General features: G+C 43.6%; 11 protein-coding genes across 11 annotated transcripts; 4 read left to right on the top strand and 7 right to left on the bottom strand.

The window, feature by feature from the left end:
* Nucleotides 1–642: 642 nt before the first annotated feature.
* AOL_s00097g109 (uncharacterized protein) lies at nt 643–1,947 on the bottom strand (the record flags this gene model as incomplete). The annotated part of the gene is made up of 2 exons (XM_011125942.1): nt 643–1,656; nt 1,837–1,947. 2 exons carry the CDS (start codon nt 1,945–1,947, stop codon nt 643–645), a joined length of 1,125 nt encoding a protein of 374 aa, XP_011124244.1.
* Nucleotides 1,948–2,421: 474 nt separating this feature from the next.
* On the bottom strand, nt 2,422–3,501 carry AOL_s00097g108 (uncharacterized protein; the record flags this gene model as incomplete). The annotated part of the gene is made up of 1 exon (XM_011125941.1): nt 2,422–3,501. The coding sequence occupies one exon, from the start codon at nt 3,499–3,501 to the stop codon at nt 2,422–2,424; it is 1,080 nt and encodes a 359-aa protein (XP_011124243.1).
* Nucleotides 3,502–4,858: 1,357 nt separating this feature from the next.
* AOL_s00097g107 (uncharacterized protein) lies at nt 4,859–6,456 on the bottom strand (the record flags this gene model as incomplete). Its single annotated transcript, XM_011125940.1, has 3 exons — nt 4,859–5,532; nt 5,630–6,326; nt 6,421–6,456. 3 exons carry the CDS (start codon nt 6,454–6,456, stop codon nt 4,859–4,861), a joined length of 1,407 nt encoding a protein of 468 aa, XP_011124242.1.
* Nucleotides 6,457–7,082: 626 nt separating this feature from the next.
* AOL_s00097g106 (uncharacterized protein) lies at nt 7,083–7,841 on the bottom strand (the record flags this gene model as incomplete). Its single annotated transcript, XM_011125939.1, has 6 exons — nt 7,083–7,255; nt 7,328–7,396; nt 7,458–7,472; nt 7,542–7,613; nt 7,703–7,746; nt 7,822–7,841. The coding sequence occupies 6 exons, from the start codon at nt 7,839–7,841 to the stop codon at nt 7,083–7,085; spliced, it is 393 nt and encodes a 130-aa protein (XP_011124241.1).
* Nucleotides 7,842–8,578: 737 nt separating this feature from the next.
* On the bottom strand, nt 8,579–8,865 carry AOL_s00097g105 (uncharacterized protein; the record flags this gene model as incomplete). The annotated part of the gene is made up of 2 exons (XM_011125938.1): nt 8,579–8,774; nt 8,849–8,865. 2 exons carry the CDS (start codon nt 8,863–8,865, stop codon nt 8,579–8,581), a joined length of 213 nt encoding a protein of 70 aa, XP_011124240.1.
* A 590-nt stretch (nt 8,866–9,455) lies between these two features.
* On the top strand, nt 9,456–9,958 carry AOL_s00097g104 (uncharacterized protein; the record flags this gene model as incomplete). The annotated part of the gene is made up of 2 exons (XM_011125937.1): nt 9,456–9,651; nt 9,762–9,958. The coding sequence occupies 2 exons, from the start codon at nt 9,456–9,458 to the stop codon at nt 9,956–9,958; spliced, it is 393 nt and encodes a 130-aa protein (XP_011124239.1).
* A 425-nt stretch (nt 9,959–10,383) lies between these two features.
* On the top strand, nt 10,384–11,213 carry AOL_s00097g103 (uncharacterized protein; the record flags this gene model as incomplete). Its single annotated transcript, XM_011125936.1, has 3 exons — nt 10,384–10,507; nt 10,599–11,017; nt 11,088–11,213. 3 exons carry the CDS (start codon nt 10,384–10,386, stop codon nt 11,211–11,213), a joined length of 669 nt encoding a protein of 222 aa, XP_011124238.1.
* A 546-nt stretch (nt 11,214–11,759) lies between these two features.
* Nucleotides 11,760–12,920, bottom strand: AOL_s00097g102 (uncharacterized protein; the record flags this gene model as incomplete). Its single annotated transcript, XM_011125935.1, has 1 exon — nt 11,760–12,920. The coding sequence occupies one exon, from the start codon at nt 12,918–12,920 to the stop codon at nt 11,760–11,762; it is 1,161 nt and encodes a 386-aa protein (XP_011124237.1).
* Nucleotides 12,921–13,083: 163 nt separating this feature from the next.
* Nucleotides 13,084–14,337, bottom strand: AOL_s00097g101 (uncharacterized protein; the record flags this gene model as incomplete). The annotated part of the gene is made up of 7 exons (XM_011125934.1): nt 13,084–13,504; nt 13,567–13,699; nt 13,756–13,852; nt 13,910–14,000; nt 14,067–14,105; nt 14,164–14,217; nt 14,279–14,337. The coding sequence occupies 7 exons, from the start codon at nt 14,335–14,337 to the stop codon at nt 13,084–13,086; spliced, it is 894 nt and encodes a 297-aa protein (XP_011124236.1).
* A 426-nt stretch (nt 14,338–14,763) lies between these two features.
* Nucleotides 14,764–16,961, top strand: AOL_s00097g100 (uncharacterized protein; the record flags this gene model as incomplete). The annotated part of the gene is made up of 2 exons (XM_011125933.1): nt 14,764–15,843; nt 15,909–16,961. The coding sequence occupies 2 exons, from the start codon at nt 14,764–14,766 to the stop codon at nt 16,959–16,961; spliced, it is 2,133 nt and encodes a 710-aa protein (XP_011124235.1).
* A 1,282-nt stretch (nt 16,962–18,243) lies between these two features.
* On the top strand, nt 18,244–19,117 carry AOL_s00097g99 (uncharacterized protein; the record flags this gene model as incomplete). The annotated part of the gene is made up of 3 exons (XM_011125932.1): nt 18,244–18,431; nt 18,531–18,809; nt 18,913–19,117. 3 exons carry the CDS (start codon nt 18,244–18,246, stop codon nt 19,115–19,117), a joined length of 672 nt encoding a protein of 223 aa, XP_011124234.1.
* Between the last annotated feature and the right edge of the window lie 1,590 nt (nt 19,118–20,707).

The raw sequence follows: 20,707 nt of genomic DNA, 5'->3' as shown, positions 1-20,707 counted from the left end.
TTGATCTGGTATTTCAAGAAGGATCCTGCTGGGAGCCACGCTGGAAACCAAGATTCGAAGGAAGCCCCGATTGGATTTTAAGAAAAGAACTACCAGAATTGAAAAAAAGATAATAAATAAAAAATTCAATTAGACATGAAAAAAGGGAGAACAGGGGATTGAAGCATACCCGGTCGCTTTTGCTTGTTTTTTCTTCTTCTGTTATGACAATAATGTTTCTTTTGTAAATTCAAGCTTTCTTTCCTGTCTTGGTTTATTATCATAATGTTCTGCGGTAATACATTGTCGCCAAACATTGTTATTTTTGCATACTAGCACTACCTACCTACCTACTTATCTACTACTATTACTATTACTATTTTTTCTCACTATTTACTACTATTTACTACATGGGAAGGCCATGTTTGCTCTTTTCCTTCCTTTTCGATATTCAAAAAGGCTGTGGTCATTTGGTATTCATTTATCTAACGCCTTGCAATCATCTTACCTAGAACTGCTTACTCTGAAATGGAGTAAGGCTCTAACCGCCAAACGCTATCTAATCCACGGCAATCAATTTAGAGGGCGATAAGCACCAATCTATAAACGCTAGGAACCCCTGATCCTGTAAGCAAACCAGGGTTGTACAGTGGTAATAATTACTTATACATGTAGGGTCTTGATACCCTCGCCCGACGACATCGGTGTATTAGCCGACGTAGCGGTGGCAGCAGACCCCTTCGAGTCCTTACCCGAAGTAACGCCAGAACCACTACCGCCGTTAGCTTTAGCTTTCTTTTTCTCTATTTTCTCTTTCTGCTGCCGTTCTTTCCGTTCCCGTGCGGTTTCCCGTTTTGGTTTATTTCCTGTTTGCCTTGCGTATGGCGGTGGCTTTTTCTTCGGTCTATTGTCTTCGTTTATTGGCTTTTTTAGGCCTGTATCTTCTTCTTCTTCTTTTTCTTTTGATGCCACTTTTTCTCCTTCTGCGTCTATATCGGCTTCGGCTTCGGCGTCTGCTTCAGCTGCATCGAGTAATTTACTAACTGCCAGACCGACGTCTCCTTTACTCTTCTCCAATGCCTCTCTGATCTTCTGTTTAGTAACCACGCAATCACCCGGAAGACTCTTCTCGACCACATCCTCCATCCAGGGCATAATAACCACACCTTCTTCCAAAACCTTCTGCTGTTTCTGCCTCCCTTCCTCGGTCAAAGGTTTCGGACTAACATTAGGAAGTCCCTTATGCGGACCATCAATATTCCTCACACTGGAATAATGTTCCCAATCATGATAAGCAATATGCATCACCTTCCTCTCACCCACAACCGGTTCCTCCTTTCCCAACATCGAATTCCCACCATCATCATCAGATTCCTCACCGACATCTCTTTCACCAGAGACTAAATAAGCGAACTCTCGTTGGTAGATTTTGACATCTACACCGTAACATCTTGCGAAGGCTACTATTTCGAGGTTATCGCCGTATACGCCGGGTTTTTCCATTCTTTTAATATGATCTTGGAATACTCGGTCGATGGTGTCTTCGTTTGGGAGGGTCGTGGAGGATGAGGAACGGGTTTTGCGGGTGGGAGGGGGTACGGAGAGGAAGAGTTTGAAGTAGGAGGAGTGGCGACGCATGTAGGATGTTGTACGGAGACGGATGGTTGTTGCGCGATCCTGGTTGTATCATCTTTGTTAGGTTTTTATTCATTTAATTATTTATTTTAATTATATTTTGAATGCATATATATATATATAGATATATAGATATATATATACTTATTTTGGGTAGAGGAATTGAAGGTGGTGATGGGAAGGTTGAATAGAGGAAGGAAGGGGAGAGTAATTGTACTATACTTGATGACCGTACAGCTGGTCGCTGAAGCTGCGAAAGAGACAATCACCGTCACCGATGATGTCGGAGGCATAGAGCCCCTGCCCCTCGAGGAGGGGGAACTCGGAGGACATTTACATGTAGTTTTTATTTTATTTTAATTTTATTGGTTTTATGGAGGAGGAGGTTTGAAATGAATGTGGAACTGAAGAAGTGGTGATGTCGGGTGGGTTGGAAGAAGCTGTGCACATGTGGAGTGCTTGTGTGGGCCGGTGGGAGGATCCAGCTTCTAAAACTAAGAACTTTGTGCTGGCTGGAACTTTGGACGGGACAACGCGGAATATGCAACAAACGTCATCTTTGGATTCTTTTAAAATATTATAAATAAATAAAATTTAGTTTATCGACGATGTCTCGATCGATTATTTCAGGATGGTTATTATATTACAAGAAGTGATATGTATATAATAATATACTATATCCTTTGTTATATGCTATCAATGGTAGTATAAAAGAATATATTATATTATAGAAAATCAAATTAAGATACTCAATATATACATTACCATGTCATCCTCCTCGTCAGTAATATTATATTTATAATCAGACTAATACAAATGAATCCTACAAATCCCCTGAGGACTCGAAGTCCTACATCCACTGCCCCTCACCACATTCCTCCCCGTCGAGTTCACAACCAAATCCACTCCATCCCCCCTAAACCAATTCCCCAAAACCACATTCCCCCTCGCCACAACCTTCGTCCCCCCATTATCACCACCATCATCGTCAACAATAACAACCCCGTTCCTCAAACTCTCAAACCTATTCCCTTCCACCAGTGTCCCAATCCCACCTGATATAGTAACCCCACTCGAAAACACCGGTGTATTGGCAGGACACGATGGTAACGTATCCGCAAACCTATTCCTCCTTATCCTAGCCCCCTCAACCCCAGGATCAACAAAAGCACCCGCACATACACCGTGCACATAATTTTCATAAACATTCGCACGTGGAGTTTGCACGCATAAACCGATAAAATACGATGAAATATCGTTGCGTGAGATGGTAACGCTAGATCGATCGTCCATACATATTCCAATAAAATAGAATTGAAATACCCCCGGTACCGACGAAACTACATTATTAGATATCTTCGTATTCTCGGAACCGACGGTTAAAACTCCATATTGCGAGGAACTGGTAACCGTATTCCCATTTATCACTGTATTTTCACCACCGACGATGGCGATACCCAGACCTCCGAAGTTTTTGATGGTGAAGCCGGTTATTGTGGTTCCTTTTATGGATTTTCCGACGGAAAGGACTTTCAAGTGTTCTCCGTTGAAGTCTTTGAGGTCTTGTAATACTATTTTTGAACCGGAGATACAGATCCCGGCTTGTGTGCCGCCGCCGGCGAGGTTTGTACAGGTATTGTTTTTGAATGTTGAGGGAGGGGTTAGGATGCTGTTGTGCCCGATTAGGGTTATGTGGGAGGTGGTTATGCTTAGTTGTTCGGTGTAGACGCCCGGCGGGACTATGATGGTAGTGCCGGGTTTGGCGAGGTTAATGGCGGATTGGATTGTCCCACCGCGTTTGACATTGATTGTGCGATGAGGAAGGGAGAGGGAGAGGGATGTGAGGAGGGATAAGAGAAGGAGGAGATGTTCGAAGAGGTAGTTCATCCTTATATATAATTATACCGGTATGAGACTGGGTACATAGATCGATATCGCGATAATGAAGACATTTCAAACATGGAAGAGAAGACTTGGAATGTTATCTGTATTTATAGATTAGTCGATATGTATATACATCACATATAGAAAATCACTAAATGTAAAGAAGGGCTGAACTCGGCTTTCGCCGTAGTTCGTACGATATATATATCCAGATCGATTAAAATTCTATTTAATAGGAATAAATCTTTACCTAAATCTGATCCAGACTAACCACGTGCACGTTCTAGATCTCATGGATATTCAAGTTTAAATTCATGAATGTATGGAGAAATCCATATCTTTCGGCAAGCATTTCAGTACGCAGCTAGTCCCGCGCACGTACCCCCCCATTTCCTTTCCGAGACCGACATCCCAAGAAAAAAGCTTGTTTCTTTCAAAAATGTGGGAAATTCAGCCGCATGTTCTAGCTAGTTGCATCCTACTAGTATACTAGCTAGCTAATATTCTTTCTATAAGCGATAATTCTGACGTATTCCATTTTCCTGACACCGATTTAACTTAATTAATCAATCCAAAAAAGATCTTCTAACCTTCCCTAGCCATGCACTGTCTGAACAAAGCCGATAGAGATCAATCGGTCGTCTATGCGAAGCCTTGTACACCTTTCAAATGCCAAAATTCATTTACGGACTAGCTAGTACTTCATCCAGAACCTTCAGTTTTCCCCCGTATACAAGATATCGATATCAATATGTTTATAATTTATACATGAAAGTATTAATATTACATTAATTGAATGCGAATTCATCAAAAGACTCCATCGCAAAACTTATAATTATGGTAAATTGAGTAAATAAACCGTATACCACTCGGAAATCGGCCATAGATTTATAGCAATGGCTGATTGGCTCGGCCGGGCTTGGTATAGTATATTTTAAAAAGATAGATACTTACTATTATAGTCAATTGGTGATCGCGGCGAGGCACCCTTAAATTATAAACCGTGCTAAACACTTAATTATGCCAGCTAGCGGGCGAGCTCGAGACAACAGTAACTCCCGTTGCTTTAGATTATTAATTGTGTTAGCAGTTGTTAGGATACCTTTTATTTCATTCTTAAAACTCATCAGATCTATTGCAATTGACCGAGCTAAACAAGTACTAGTATACTGAAGTATAATCGATCGTTACAAATTACACATATAACATGGATATTGCACAATCACGAAGATTATTTCCAAGTCCCAGTTGTCCCGTTAGATATTCCTTGTATTGTCCTCTTTACACAGAATGCTTCATTCGATCTCCACTTCCTTTAATTGTTTTTATATCTACCACATCTCTAAATCAAAATTGCCAATCAAGTCAAAAACATCCCATCCGGCCACTTCCCAACCAACAAAGCCTTCGACGGCACCCTCCCAGGCACAGGGCTCAAAACCTTCATCCTCCTCTCCTTCTCATCAATCTCCTGTACAAACAAGAACCCCAAAACCGCACTCTCAGCCACCTCTTTAGCCCCAGCATCCTTAGCATCAACCTGCAAAACCGCCACCACCAAGTTTTCAAACCTACTATCCACATCCCCCGGCGCCAACTTCCTAACCACATCATCCTCCCCGGTCTGTAAACTACTCTCATCCTCTCCAATCGGTAAGAAAGAAATATTCTTCTTATCGGAAGACGAGTCTACCGTCTCCCATAACGAAAACCCGGGAGAATCTAGTTCGATACTAACGGTGTAAGGACTTAATGTACATTTATCATCACCGAAGAAGTATTTTTTCACTGTTGCGTCTCGAAGGGATTTTTTGTAAGGGACGTCACGGTCGACGCAGCCACCTGAGGTGGGGAGTTTGATGACATTGATGTTGGTTGAGGCGGAGAATGACTTTAACATGGTGTTGTAGAGACGTTCGGAACCTAAGATCGCGATTGTGGTGATGGAGAATTCGGCGACAATGTAGGAGATTAGATCGCCGTTTGTTTGGTTGTCGAAGGACGGGGTGTCGATTATTAAGCCAGTGTTTTTAGCTATATCATCCCGTATATAGGTATTAGTATATGTTACTTATAAACCCCCTCGATATAGAATGAAAGAAGGAAGAGAGAATAGGAGGGGGGGTAATACACTCAATATCTTCCTCCAAGCGGCTATTAACCGCCACCGCCATCCTCGAAATCAACCGTTTATATCTCCTAACCCCACCCTCCGGCGTCTCCAATCCATAATAATACACCAACGGCAACTTCACAGGAATAGCAGACGGAGCACTCATAGGACTATTCCCAAACCCATCCTCAACATCCATCACACTTCCAAAACTAGCCGCCGTAATCGTCCCAGGAACAGACAAAACCCCTTCTCCGCCCGTATCAAGGTTGATAACCATAGGCTTCCTCCCCTGTCGTATCGAATACCCCGTAAGGATCTTCGCCACTGTCGTTTTGCCCACATCCGGTGGTCCTATCAGTAGGATTCTGGGCCCCTGAGCACCTTCGGTGGTAGGAGGACAGTCGCTGGCTGCCACACGTAGCTTTTCGAGTGCGATATGGAGGTTTAGATATGTCGTCATGGGGGTTTCTTCAGCGATATACTCCACCGAGGGAGACCCTTCGATGGAGAGGGAACATCCCGTCCATGTGTAAATGGCGGATTTGCAACAGGTGAAGGTATACGGAAGACCCTTTGATAATTCGGTACCAAAGAGTTCGGCGGTACCTGCTGTTCCGGCGGTTAGTCGGATGGTGATGCTGGTGTTCGGAGCGACTTCGAAGCGGAATTCTTGGTTTGGTTTTAGTTCCCGAGTTAGGATTGTAGAGGAGTCCTGGATTTTTTAAAAAAAAGAAAATTTGTTAGAATAAGATGAGATAAAGGTTTGGAGGAGTATAGATGGGTGGTCTGGGATGGTACAAACAAACAATTGAGTCGGTTACGTCGAGGCCGGGGAGGGCCATGGTGGGCTGGCACGAGGCTGGCGATAGGTTGATTGCCTTAACTAGTACCCTTAACTGCTACTTGCTTAACTATCTAGTCAGATAATGATGAAGCGAGATAGATAAGTATCGGCACAGGAATGATTGTTTTATTGAGGTTGATAGCCGCCGGGTGATCAGTGGCGGGGATAGTTGGTTGTGAGTGGATCTTGAGTGGTTGAGCTTTGAGGTTGAAAACGTCGTGGAGTTGGGAAGACGCGATTGAAACGCCAATGTTTAGCGCTGCACAGACCAACATAAAATGCACGACACCAGCCAGTTAGCTGCAGCTTCACGAGAATATTATCGCCGACTAGTGCAGCTGTTCGGACTAAATAAAATAATTTAAAATAGAGTAGAATCGAAGATGGTTTATTTTAATTCAGAAGAATTCTAGTTATATCATAATTTGTATTAACTAATATCAATTAGTATAGAATCATAAGTCTGTCAGACATTCCAATCCACAAAAACCACCGCCAGTAAACTTCAAAAAACTAATTTTAAACCCGGTATATATCTTCATCTTACCATTCTCTTAATTATTTCCACCATTCTTTTCTTCTACCCCACATTCTCGCATCCATTCTGTGTACACAATAATAGAACTAAACGGTCTCTCCGAGTCCATCATACCCTCCTTCCCTCATATTCTCTGGCGGCTCTATCGATGGCACAAATTCCAATCCAATATATCCGATACCGACTAATACGATAAGGCTGCCAGGGATCCAGCTGTACCATGCCTTATGGTACAGGATCGAGCCGGTGAAGATGTAGACTAACACAAGCACAAATACATTAATTAGTAAATGAAAGATATGAGTAGAGGGAAGGATGATAAGGAACATACAAGCTCCACGGCCGATGAACGAAAACATAAAGTTCGCATAACGGCTAACGGGTGGTGGGATTTGGAATTCTATAGTATAAAGCGGTTAGACTTTCGTTAAAAATATGGTATCGATGGAGGATATATATACCGAGTAGGGCGGTGGCTATGATATACACAGTTAGCATTCACGACTTCTAGCTTTTCAAAAAGGAGAAAGGAAGTGTAGACATACCAGCACCGAATACGATGATGTAAATGCCAAGAATGACATGCTGCAACGTCAGGTCGAAGAATTGAGCGATTCCTATGAAAGACCATATATTAGCAACCATACAGTGGTGTTTACTAAAGAAAGCCATCTGGATGAGAAAAGTATAGAGGGAAACGACGAACCTCCGAATACCATCAACCCTCCAACGACCAAGTTCGCAAGGCGACTACAATACAATAGACGTCAGTAAGTGATACTGTGATGCAATGTATCGAATAGGTATATATCGCGAAAAACCCACAATGCCTGTCCGAGATCCATCGTGTGCGACTTTAACGAAGAAGAAACAAAAAGCGGGGGAGGGACTGGAATGAACGGTCCGATAAAAAAGGTACTATTAACACCGGTGATACCAAGCGATTATAGTATTTCCGTCCGAGGGGATGGTTTATTATTGACGATTACCAACGAGATCGAGATACTATGTATAGTCGAACGGGATGGTGTTCGGTGGGGGGAAGTCGGGTGTGGAGTATTTAAAGGTAAAGCGGGAAAGCTTGAAAAGGGCAGAGCTGCAGGTGGCCATGGGAGTGGAGCTGCCATAACATTCTTGGCACACGGATGACGCCTCTTTTCTTTTGTCGCGCTGGTTAAAACTTCACAGCATGATGATAACGTAGGCGGCTTCGTCAGCTGGTTCATTGTGTAAGTACATTATACGAGGTCAGGTGGGATATAAAATTAGCAGGGGAAGAGGTAGCCCAGCAGGTATTATGGTGGATGTATGGATATGGATGGTATGGGTGTATATGGTATGATATGGTATGATATGATATGGTATTGAAAAGACTCCCATTTGCGCCGTCTATGATATGAGCATTATAACATTCTCTCTTTCGTATCTCGTATCTTATACAAATCTAACATTCTCCTATTCGTTTCTTCCCTCGGTCGGCTTGTCCATAAATAAGGTCCTTTAACTATAGTACCTATCGATCGTATACTCCATCAGCATCGTCCTAGAACTTCATAATCATAAGATCAAAAGAAAGTAAAGCTCACAGCTCAATAGAACTTCCATTCCCAATCTCATAATCTCCAAGGGTGATATGATCCTTAAAAGTCGTGTACCATTTCTTCAAAATGATTTTTTCGGGAGATGTACCGATCTGGGCGGCCAACAGCTTCTTGAAGTCACCGATGGTATCGTCGGGTTCGCATTTTACGTTGACTTTCTTGCCGAGACGGTCGTTACTATTTATCTCACCCTCTTAGTGTTAGTAACAGTATATAAAACTACAGATGATAGTTTGTATGAATATCCTTACCAAGTAACTTCGATCATGGTGTCTATGGATGAGCTATATGTACTTAAGTATGTATGGTAGAAGATGGGGGATGGCGTGTTAGTTCAATGGCGAGGAAGGTCAACAGAGAATTGACAGGAAGAGGAAGAGATCGAGAGGGGCTGTTCTGTCGCAACACAATACGCAACACAAAGCATCTCAGACCCCGTCTACCTCGACTTCCTTCGACCAGTCTCGTAACCAGACTTCGACCTAGTCTCGACACTATGACATGCGTGGGAACATATCGACAGGCGACATCTCAAATAATAGATAGCAATTGGACCATTCAGACAAATAGAATTGATATGACCCTGAAACTAATTAATTTCGGATCATGGCTATAATACACATATCAATCCATTAAAAAGTTATAATTATTGTGTAGAATATGGGAACTCGCGGTGTTCAAAGCTATTTAGTTAGTTGAATAACGTCTATAGTAAACATCTATAGCGTTATATAACATCCATCCGCATCTATTCCTTCAAGACTACAACCTTCACAATTGCAAGCAATCACTCTACTATATAGATCTAGGAAAGCAAGATATCATTGTGAAGTATATCACTAACAACAGCCTTACAGAATGTCCATGAAGTTTCACTACAAGTGCTGTTATTGCGACGACCTCTTTCACGACAATGGTGACGAAGAAGACCAAGATCTTGAACCATGCGATGACGCCAATTGCAAAGAATACGAGGACGAGCCCCCCAAGAAGGGCCGTAGTGGAGTTAGGAAGAAGAAGAATGTTATCGTTCGAGACAAATACATTTGTATCAGTAAGTCTTCCTCTTTCTTCTCTTCTTCTTTGGAATTATAATTACAAGTATACTATACTCTTGCTAATTACTACATATCCACTTACTTAACCATTGATCGTGATATAAAGCTTGCATGAAGTCCATCTATCCAAGACCACAGTTCGGTCGACTCTTCGGTCTAGGACTGGTAGGAAAATACGCACCTATCGCCTCTCGTTCGATCTTTGGAGACCCGAAGTGGCCCGAATATCCACCTGGATGGAACTTTCACTGGAGTCCAGAAATCTTGATTATGGGAGCGAGAGCTAGGAAGTGGGCTAATTAGCTAGGTGAGAATTGATACTATAGTATGAAGTTAATGACCGTTTGTTTGTCTGGAACCGACTCAAACCAGGCTAAACTTTGGAAAGAAAAGAAAGAAGGACGAGGTTCCTTGCAGTTCAGGTGATTCCGGGTCCTTGGATTGGCTATACTAAATTAACCAGGATGACATTGGCCAATTGCTGTGTGTCTGTGCTCGGACTTGGGCCTGTAACAGCGTGTTCTCGAACTCGAAAGCGGGTCCGATCTCGTCTGACCTGACCGTGTTAAACTTTAGTAATATTACTATAGCTAACGGGTAGAGAAGCGACTCTTGAATTCAAAAAGTATCATCCATCATCTTCTTCTTCTACTTCACCTCCTTAATCTCTTCTGATTTCATTGTTCATTGTGTATCTCGAGTTTTTTTTCTTTCAATTGGAAGGTATCATGAGAAGCATACTCTCCGTCCTCTCCGTCCTCTCAATCGCCACTGGCGTTCTGTCTCATGGCTCAAAACCACACCGCGATGAGCATAAGCCCACCGGCGATTGGGCTACTGACCACATGATCGGTATATCTTCTTCTTCTTCCTCTACTACTACTACTCACCATCCCTACTTCATCATCCGTATATCTATGCTAATTCAATGCCTAATAAAAAGCCGAACATCACTTCGACAACTTCGACCCCGCCTCCTTCTTCCACCTTCACGACTTCGACCAATCCCACACCTGGACACACGACGAAATCCTTCGCACCTACGGCATAAACCCTCACACTGGCAAACTCTACGATGACACCGGCCACGAAGGCAAAGAAGTCCCCTACGAAGAACGCGAAAGAATCGTCTCCGAAGTCCTAAAACTAATGGACTTGGATTCGGACCATGCGATTACAAAGGAAGAGTTCGAAGCTGCTATACAAGATGGGAAAAGATTACCGGATTTCAAGTTAGGAACCGGTCATCATGGTGATGATGAATATGAATATGAAATTCATCACTTTGAGAAGTATCATGGTGATGGGGATGTTAGAGAGGAGGATTTGAATCATCCTGAGGATATTGCGCATTTCAAAAAGGTAATCTTCCTTCCCTCCCCTTCTTTCGCCTTCGGCTCAATCTGGAATATACGTTAATGATGGAATACAGCACGAAGAAGACGAGAAAGAAGCAGAACGCTGGGCCAAAGAAGCCGCCCTAAAAATAATCGAAAAGAACATCCCCACCAAATTCAGAGTCCAGCGCGCCGGTAATGCCGCAGATAATCACCACTAGCAGTCCGTGTATAACACTGCCGGCTCCCAGCGAGCCAGATTCTCCACGATCACCGTCTACACAACCCTTCGACCAACTATTACCTTAAATTCCGCCAAACAAAAACTAACACCAGATGCTACGAGAAAAACATTGAAAAAGGAACCCATGGATGATGATACACCGAGGAAAACTTTGAAGAAGGAAACGGGGGGTAATGAAGTTTCGCAGAGGAGTCAGCAAAGGATGGAGGAAAGGGCTAGGAGGAGGGCTATGGCTCAACAGAGTATTTGGAGGCATATGGGTGGGTAATTAATTTCTGGAAATTACTCCCTCTCCTTCTCTCCTTCTCTTTCTCCTTCTTTTGCTATGAATTCTTGCGATTGCATACGATTGGATACGATCATGATGGATCTTTTTCTTCTTTTTTTTATGTAAAAACAGCGGAATAGAGGTCTTTTGTTTTGTCTCAAGCGATTTTTTATACAAGCTTATCCAGCGAAAGAATCCAATTGACCCGTCATTGTCATCCCATGATATCAAAATGTATACTACATCCGCCCGAATCTATGAAACCTTCACATCAAAAACACAATGCCAAACCCCCGGCGCCCAGCTCTTCACAAACTCCACATGTTCAACCTCTATGCTCACTTCTTCCATCCCCTCAACTTCTCCTTTTAATTGCTCAAACTTCTTAATAATACCGTCCTTCATCTCATCAACATCTTCTTTTGCCACATTCTCATGAACATGTATCCAAGCCTCCCCGTCTCCATCATTTAACCCAAGAACCTCTAATGCGGTTTTATAAGCCCCAGAACTAGTCGGTAGTAGGCCCAAATTCACATGGAGTATATGAACCCACTCCTTTCCCGCTTCCGTTGTCTGTTGCTTAATCTTCCGTAGTCGATCGATGGCATATTCATTGCTCTCTTCGAAGATAACCAACCTCTCCTCTCTCGTTCCAACATTTTCACAATCACTACCCTCTCTACTAACCCTCACCTCCCATTTATTCCCAACTGCCCCGCGTCTACACCCCTCAATACTCCAGTGATTAATATCCCATCCATAAACAACATCAACTCCAGCCTTCAAATAACTAAACCCGAAATATCCAATCCCAACGAATAAATCCACCGCAGCAACTTTCCTCTTCTCTCCGCTTCTCCTAAGCTCCTTTAATTGCGTATCGACCAACCCATAGATCCTATTCTTCTCTGTAATATTTCCGCGAGAAAACATAGTATGTAACGGACACCACGTTTGGAAAACACCATGCTGTACCGTTGACGTCCAGAATACTTCTTCGAAATCGGTGGAATCGAGAGGTCCAAAGGAGCCGTAGAGAGGTGTTATCTGTGGCGCTCGGATGGCGTTTTGGTGGTCGACGGATTTGGAGGGAATCGGGGAGTTGATGGCTATGTGCGTTACGTTAAGGGATTTGGCGAGGGTGGCGTATAGGGAGGATTGGGATTGTGGAGGGAGGGATGAGATGTAGGTACTCCATGGTGGACTTGTGAGCGGTGAGGTCGGCGGGAGGAGAAGGAGAGGGCCGTAGATATCGTAACGGAGCTTGGAGGGCAGTGGTGGAGGTTGTGTGGTAGTTTGTGGGAGGGTGGAGAGGAAAGCGGCGAGAGCAGCGATTGAGGGGTGCGGTTTGGGAGGCTTTGGAGGCCGCGGAGGGCGGGTTATCGGGGTGGCATCGTTGGTGGTGGTGGACATTGGTGATGTGAAGGTTGTGGGGTGTGGCGGTGTGGCGGTGGGATGGTGATGATGAGGCTGGTGGGTGTGATATATGTGGCTGCGCCACAAAACGATATATGTTTGGATATTGAATGTTATAGCTTTGCAAGATTATGTTGAGTATTATTGTAGACAAATTCCTTCAATCAAAAAAGTCCTCGTCGGCCATAATATCGATCTTAGCTCTTGCCGGTGCTGCCTTCGTTGGTATCATTCCCGGCCGAGTTATCCGTGCTGATTTCTTCGGCTTCGTCTTAACTTCCTTCCTCTCAGGCCGTTCTACAGACTTAAGACTGCTCGTATCGGGTTCCCTTATAGTCGTCTCTTCTGACCCAAGAAAGTCGTCTAGTCCATTCGAATGTGCCCCTTCGTCCAATTGGATTTCTACCCCGACCGCCGTTTGCGAACTCTGAGACGTAGTAGGCCGCGATGGACCCCTCGAAAGTATAGTAGGCCGTGAACTCGTCCTCGGACGTTCGAAGTCTCGAGATACTGCGTATCGATCCCGTTGAAATGACATCAGCTTTTCGGCATACTCTTCTTTTTTTCGGTTTACTTCCGCCCTAAACACATATCAATTAGTTACTCTGCGAACCCCCCAAAGCCGTCGATGAAACTATTGTACCTTCTCGCTTTCGCATAATTCTCAAAAACAGCATCTTCGGTTTGTTGAAGCCTATCTAGCTCAACATTTGAAACGGCTGCTTCGGCTTGACCGAGTTCACGGTCGATTTCGATAAGTTGTTGGTGGAGTGAGTCTATATATTCGTTAGGTTCCCCCGTTTTAACCGCTACTAAAGAAGGAGGTTCTTACAAGCTTGCTCTCTTGCGAGGGTAATCTGTGCCTTCACATTCGATATCTCTTCCACGTACTTCCGAAAATCATGGGCTGCTGTAACATGGGATTGAATCTGTGTCCACCTTGTTAGTAACTCTCTTTCTCGACCACTGATAGATATGATACACACAAGGCCGTCAACTCGGTGGAGCAATTGAGTAGCTTCGACTGCCTTCTTATCGTTTTCGGCAGCTTTTTTGGATACTTTATGATGAGGAAGACTGTATATTATATATAAGCCACTGTTTTCATAGATATAGAAACTGGGGACTGAGGTAATCTCGAACCTTTCAACAAAAGCCTTGGTGGCAGGAAGCTGTTCGATTCTATCATCCAGACATTTTAGCATATGCCCTAAAGATCGTGAAGTATGTGCTTTCATACATTTTCTCAAGTTCATCCACTCGTTCTGGAGCTGGAGGTTGTGGGCTAGGATCTCTGGTTGAACTTTCGTCAGCATGCGTATATACTGTGCTAGGTGGGGGTTGGAGTAACATACCTTGTTCGGCTTAAATCCCCGACGTTGAGCTTCGAGACTAGCTCTCTGAAGCGGTCCATACCGTTTGATGTCCTCCCCCAGGGTGACTTTTGAGGTTTTATCTGCTTCAATCTTGATTGGAATGCATTCGTGGCGCTGTGCGGCGGTTGCTTGCACTTTACGGTTGTCTTGAGTGGTTAAGCTGGAGCTTTGGAAGCCGAGCAAGTTTAGCCGAGATGTTCCGTTTTGGGCATCTACCTCCAGAATCCAACGCATCAACACAAATATGCTAGTGCGTTGACGCAAAGTTCAGCTCAGCACTCCCCCCTTCAAAGATTCTTTTTTTTATAGCATAAGATTACCGCAATCCAGCTGCGACGCGTCTTCTCCTCCATCCCCCTTACATCTCACCCCGTCCTCCTTTTACCTCTACTCACCGTTGCTCTTCTGTCATTCTCGCGTCGCTCTAGCTCCCTTTTATACCGACAGAGCTGCTGAGGGTGAGGATGAAGCTGTCTATACAAGGTTCTCGACAATCGCATAGCTTCATTAATACGGACCAAGCATCGGAGGGGAGCTACGCAGGGTTAGAAGACAACGATTACCTAGAGAACCCCTTTGAGCCAGAGAACCCTTTTGAGCTCGAGAACCCCTTCAGGCTCCAGAACCCCTTTGAGTCGGGGGACCTATTGGAGCAAGAGAACCCTTTTGAGCCTCCAAACGCGCCGGAGCCTGAGAATCCTTTTGAGTCTCCACACTCACCGGAGCCTGAGAACCCTTTCGAGCCTCCACACTTACCGGAGCCTGAGAATCCCTTTGGACAAGAAAATCCCTTCGAAACAGCTGAAATAGTAGAAGAATCACTACCAATCCCCGTCGTTGAAGACGACGGTGACTACGAAAACTGGTTTGAAGAGAAAGATCCACAAGAACAGCTACAGCCACAACCATACCAAAGACCGTTAAACCCAAAGAAGGTTGAGTTTATCAGGGCTTTCAAACGCTGGACAAGGCTTCAAAAGCACAATAGACCTAATAGGAAACAAACTATCGAGTTCATTCTCAAGGCTAGAACTGGTTACAAAAGGCTTGGACAAAGATACCATTCGTATACTGGTATAATTGGCAAGAGTCGACAAATCAAGCAAAAATCACATTGTCTCCTCTTTCAAAACTTACCAGAGGAAAAAGAAATAACAAAAGATTCAAAGTATTACCGCCATCCAGTTGAAAGATTAAACCAAGGGCCGAGGTTTCGAACTCAAGCTGCTCTACACGGCCATCAAATCGCAGCTCGTCAATACGCCGACTACATCACTCGTGAAGTTTTGAATTTCAGAAAGGGGGAGTATAGAGCGGCGAAAGTTTACCAGGTTGTTACAAACCAAATTGACGCCATTTTAAAAATTGAGTTGGGACTTGCCCACGAGAAGGGATTGAGGTGGGGCTGGTATCTTTGCGAAGGCGCTGAAGGTGCTCCCTGGGAAAATTGTGAGAAATTCTGTGTTTGGCCTGGGTGTTTGGGACCTGAACCAAGCGAATCTTTTCATAGAAAAATGGAAAAAGCTAACGATAATATAAACGAGGTATGTATATTTTATTTCCAAAGATAAAAAGTGGTTGTGGATACTTGTGTTAACCGCCTTTATAGTCGGACAATCTTCCTGTCCGCTTCCCATTCCTAAGCGAAGTAAGAGGCGGGAGCGAAAAAGAGTCTACCAACAGATCAGGTCCTGGATCCGGCTTCAACGTTGGGTTTGACCTTAACCATTGCCTGGTCGGACTTCACCACACTGTACGACGAGCCCAGGACCTCATATACGATCATAAATCTACACAAGCCTTCGACCTCTGCCGATCATACCTCGAAGATGGCTGCGAAGAACTAATGATTCACCCACCAATCACAACTCTAGACAAAGCACATCTCGCATTCAGTGCCAGCTCAGCCGCTCGATTCGCCTACGCTGATTACTGGAGCGTCAAACGTCGTGTCGTCGAGATCGAGAAGTATATGACCTTAACGGTTTTTTATATGCTTTCCGACCCTAAAATATTGAAGGAAAACACCAATATGCACTTTTATGCTGATGTTAAGGCGAAAGTTCACTACTGGGGTGAGATTCACCAACTTCACTTTTTGATGCCTCAAAGGTCGTTGGGTGATTTGATGGATATCTTGTCACGCGAACGACTCAAGCGGCTCGTCCGTTTACATAAAAACAAAATGAATTTAAACAAAGAAGAGCTGAAGAAGGGGTACACGTTGCAAATTATATCTATCCCCACCAGAGAAGCGCCGAAGCCGGTGGTCAGCAGACGCAAGCACTTGGTAGCGAAGATCATAGGCCGCGGCGACAAAGTCAAAGGTGAAACCAACGAAAATGTCAAGAAACCGGCGGAGGGTCAAAATATTTTCAAACGACTTTGGAATAAACTCTTGCGTAAGGAACAACCGAAACCTGCTCAAGAGACTGTTCCAGGAATTCCACAGAACAATAAAAAGGGAGACCCAGATATAATCGAGATGCTGGATCTCCACGACCGCCCGGAGGAGAGCAGAATCACCTGGATTAGCAAGGATGGTATTGGGAGAAGACGAACAACCCCAATGCCCAAGTTCAGCTACCATGACACCATCCGCAAGGATCCTTATCACGACTATCCACCGACCATAGAGTACAGACAGGCTGTTTTGCGTTAGTTCTGTAAGTCTATGATGTTTGGATACCTTTTTTCCCCATTTTCATTCTCTTTTTTTCGCAGCAAGTCATTCGTCGGGGTTTAAATGTTTTTGTTCCTTCATTAATCAGTATAGTTGTTTTGATTTCATGGCGCATAGCGACTTGTCAATGGCGTATACTTCCCCCGTTTGTTGAGACATAACCCCCTTATGAGACGATAAACTACCCCTTCGCCCCTATTTTTGAACTAAAGGACAGATCTTTTTTTTTTACCCCTACCCCGCCATTGACATTGATATCATGTAAGCTAATACTATCATTGATATCACCAAACGGTGGTCCTGACTATTGAATACTGTGTCCTTTTCATTTCCAAATTGTTCAAGTTTTCCAAGATTATGAATCTTTTGGTTTATTCTTTCATTAGGGGTTACTTCTTTTTATTGTCTACGTGGCGTCATCGCATCGTCTCATGCTGGAACGGAATTAACAGTACATAATTTTTGAGTCATTCGATTTGATTAATCTCTAACAAGTGTTGCTGTTCAAAAAATACCACAGCGCCTGCTGCTGGGGCTGAAGGGAGAGTGGATAACGCCAAGAATATATATATTGAACTGGTACTTTTATATTAATATTCCGGGGTCGACGTAACGTTAGCTCGTATTGGATGTATCATGGTTTCGGCAATTGATGGTTATAGCGTGATACCCCGCGTTTAATCAGTATACTTCAAAGCATGAATGAAGTTGCAGAAGTTGAACGTTTAATTATAATTATTAGTTAGAAATGTTTTTGCTTGTCAGCTTTGCTATCAGGGCCGTGATAAATTCCATCAGGATATGATATCTTTGGTTTTATCAAGCCAAGGACTAGTACCAATACCGTTCGCTTCAACTGAATGTTGCATTGAGAGCCACAGGATCCGGTTTGGTTCAAAGCCCGCGGACAACTAACATATGGAAGCGCTGCTCTGCAGGATTCCTTTATGCTTGGCCCACCTGCAAACAGGATCGGGGCGATAAATTTACACTTTTGGATCCTGGTTATATAACACCCTTACGCCGGCCTTACTGCTGCCACAGTCTCCTCTTCCAGCTTCCAACTACCGTGCCGCATTATAATTCTGTTATTGCATTATATCGGCAATACAACGTAATCAGGCCTGCCCTTCTCAAACCAGAGTAGGTTTATATAACTAAGCCTTTCTCCCCCACGGCCCAAGGTTCTTAATATTTGTTTCCCTCTAAACCGTATTTAAAAAAGTGCATGGGTCTATACATCTCTGGAAGAATAATCGCCATGGAACACCAACAATCTACCAAATCAGACGATAATGAAGACTTGCTCTTCCACAAATCAAAGTTTTTGCGGGTTCTTCTAGGCATCGGTCTCGCTTTCCAAACTACCATCGGGTGTTCTGCCCTTTTTTGGTTGATTTTCCAAAACTACGGGTATAATTACGGCAGCGGTGGATTTACTTTTGAGATGTATGTCCAACTTCTCCTTATAATTACTATCGGCAATCACTACTTTAGTCATAAACGTCTATGAAACCTATCTAATGTTAATAATTCTATCAAATGTAGTTTCCGTCTCCTTTGTCTCATATATGCCATCGGCTACCTATGGAATTGTACGATCTGGTTTTTCTGCATATACTACAACAAAACCCTCCCTCGCGACAAACTATTCATTCTACTCGAATTAGCGAGATCGATACCATGGCTCTTGGCTTCGCTGGTCTTCTTTGCCGTTGCCATCCCGGAGGTTATTCGTGACTTCCGGTATATTGTTGAAGGAGGTTATTATGTCTTCGAGCGTATTGCTAAATTGGTGCTTTGTGGAGTGGTCATTCTGCCGTCTTTGTAAGTTTCCACCTTGACGTACCGTTTTTCTCTATTTCTCTTTGAGTATTCTTTGTTGTGTTCGGGTTGTGTTATGGAGTACTGGCTAATCCTTTGATGATAGGTGGTCTTTGATCTACATGTTTTTGTACTTCATTAGAGAGAGGAAGGAGGAGATTGTGAAGGCTTTGAAGATTGGGAAGAAGAAGGGGGAGGAAGAGGATAAGAAGGCTGGGGGAGATGCTGAGGAGACTACGGCTCGGGATGGTGGGAGTGATCACGATGCTGAAGAGACACCCTTGTTGATTGATCATGATGAGATGGTTTGAATATTTGATGAAGTCTGAATCGATCATGAAGAATACTTTCTAGATAACGTGGTATACTAGTTTGAACATGAACTCATGGTTAGCTTACATTTTACTTGTCACAGGGAAATTTGATTTATATCTTTGCATCTTTATGACCCTTGCGCTGGAAATTGAACCAGACCAGCTAGAAATATAAATTTGGGAGAACTTGGATTTGATTGTGATGGAATCATGCCGTATGATATTCTTTGTTCGCAGTTGGTATGTGCCTTGCCTTTGATCAGTACGCCAGTGTCTGGCTATCAATATCAATTGGTATCTAAATTCGCTTGCTGTTACTAGAATCTTATCAAAGGTTATATCCGACAACCTGAGTACGTATTCCCAACTCACTAAGGTTCCTTAGCTCAGTCGGTTAGAGCGTCGTGCTAATATGTTAAGTATCTTAACTGTTACGCGAAGGTCGCGAGTTCGACCCTCGTAGGAACCAGCGAGTTTTTTTTTGATTTTTTGCCGTTCGCAAACATGAACCAGCGCATCGGTCTGCCATTTTGCAGTCCCATTTTGTCTTGTGGGCGTAGACAACACACGGCACAGGGTTCCACCCGATACTGGAATCGTTCGATATGGTTGATCAAACTACCTGACGCTTAGCCTTTTTATATTTCGATTGGCGGAGATTCTGGTTTGGAGAGTTTACAGTTTTAATGACATACAGTTTTACAGTACTCTGGGGGACACTTACCTCTGCCTTGCTCGATAGCTACGTCTTCTATCACAGTTTAAATTTACTGTCGAGGCTACACAGTTTGGTTATGGGGCTGCTTGCTCTGGACTAGAATAGAAATACCACAAACTGCAACACACTTCTTAAATTCCTACATAATACCAAAGGGAAGAACCTAGGTGCGCGAGGAACTCAGAGATAAACTAGAATTGGTCTACGTCCAATACCTCTCAAGTGGTGTTACCTGTTATCTGGTTTTCTGCCCCAAACCATCCTCTTTCATAGCCCAGGGTGAAAGCAAAAAGTGACTAGAGTGTTCCATGCGTTACCACGATGTTGCAATGAAGGGAGAACACAGGGACTTACAGATTTGGGGATAGGCGCTCACCACTCCAACATTGAACTTGATTCTGAGACCAACCGACTGCAGAATATTAATATCAATATTATTCGTGTAGCGTAGCAACAAATCCAAAGGGACGCATGCCATTTTATTTCACGAAGATCATGGCTTTGATCGTATACGTCGGTCCTAGTTCATAGTACGGAAATGAAGGCCATCCTGCCTCAGGAGATGAACAATAATTTGCGGAAAAGTCTAGCCACCCACTAATTGGAATAGCCGAGTCGTTTTTAGGACTACCCAAAGAAGGTCTACAGTCTAACTCAAATAAAACAAAATGCGATATCCCCCCCTAAGAAGCCATTTCTTTCCAGGAACAATATTTGACGCCAACGCTTGAGACTGCTAGCTAAGACCAAACTATGGCTGAATAGAGGTGAAAATTAAGTACTAGAGGCGAACTTGTCCCTTTTGCTATCACTACAAAAAGGCATGCCCCGATCTCTTCTCTTTGATCTCAAAGGATGCGGTATTGACT

Source organism: Orbilia oligospora, assembly GCF_000225545.1.
Source record: "Orbilia oligospora ATCC 24927 unplaced genomic scaffold scaffold00097, whole genome shotgun sequence".
NCBI classification, from domain to species: domain Eukaryota; kingdom Fungi; phylum Ascomycota; class Orbiliomycetes; order Orbiliales; family Orbiliaceae; genus Orbilia; species Orbilia oligospora.
Note: the sequence above shows the minus strand (reverse complement) of the source record. Positions and strands in the feature narration are given on the sequence as shown.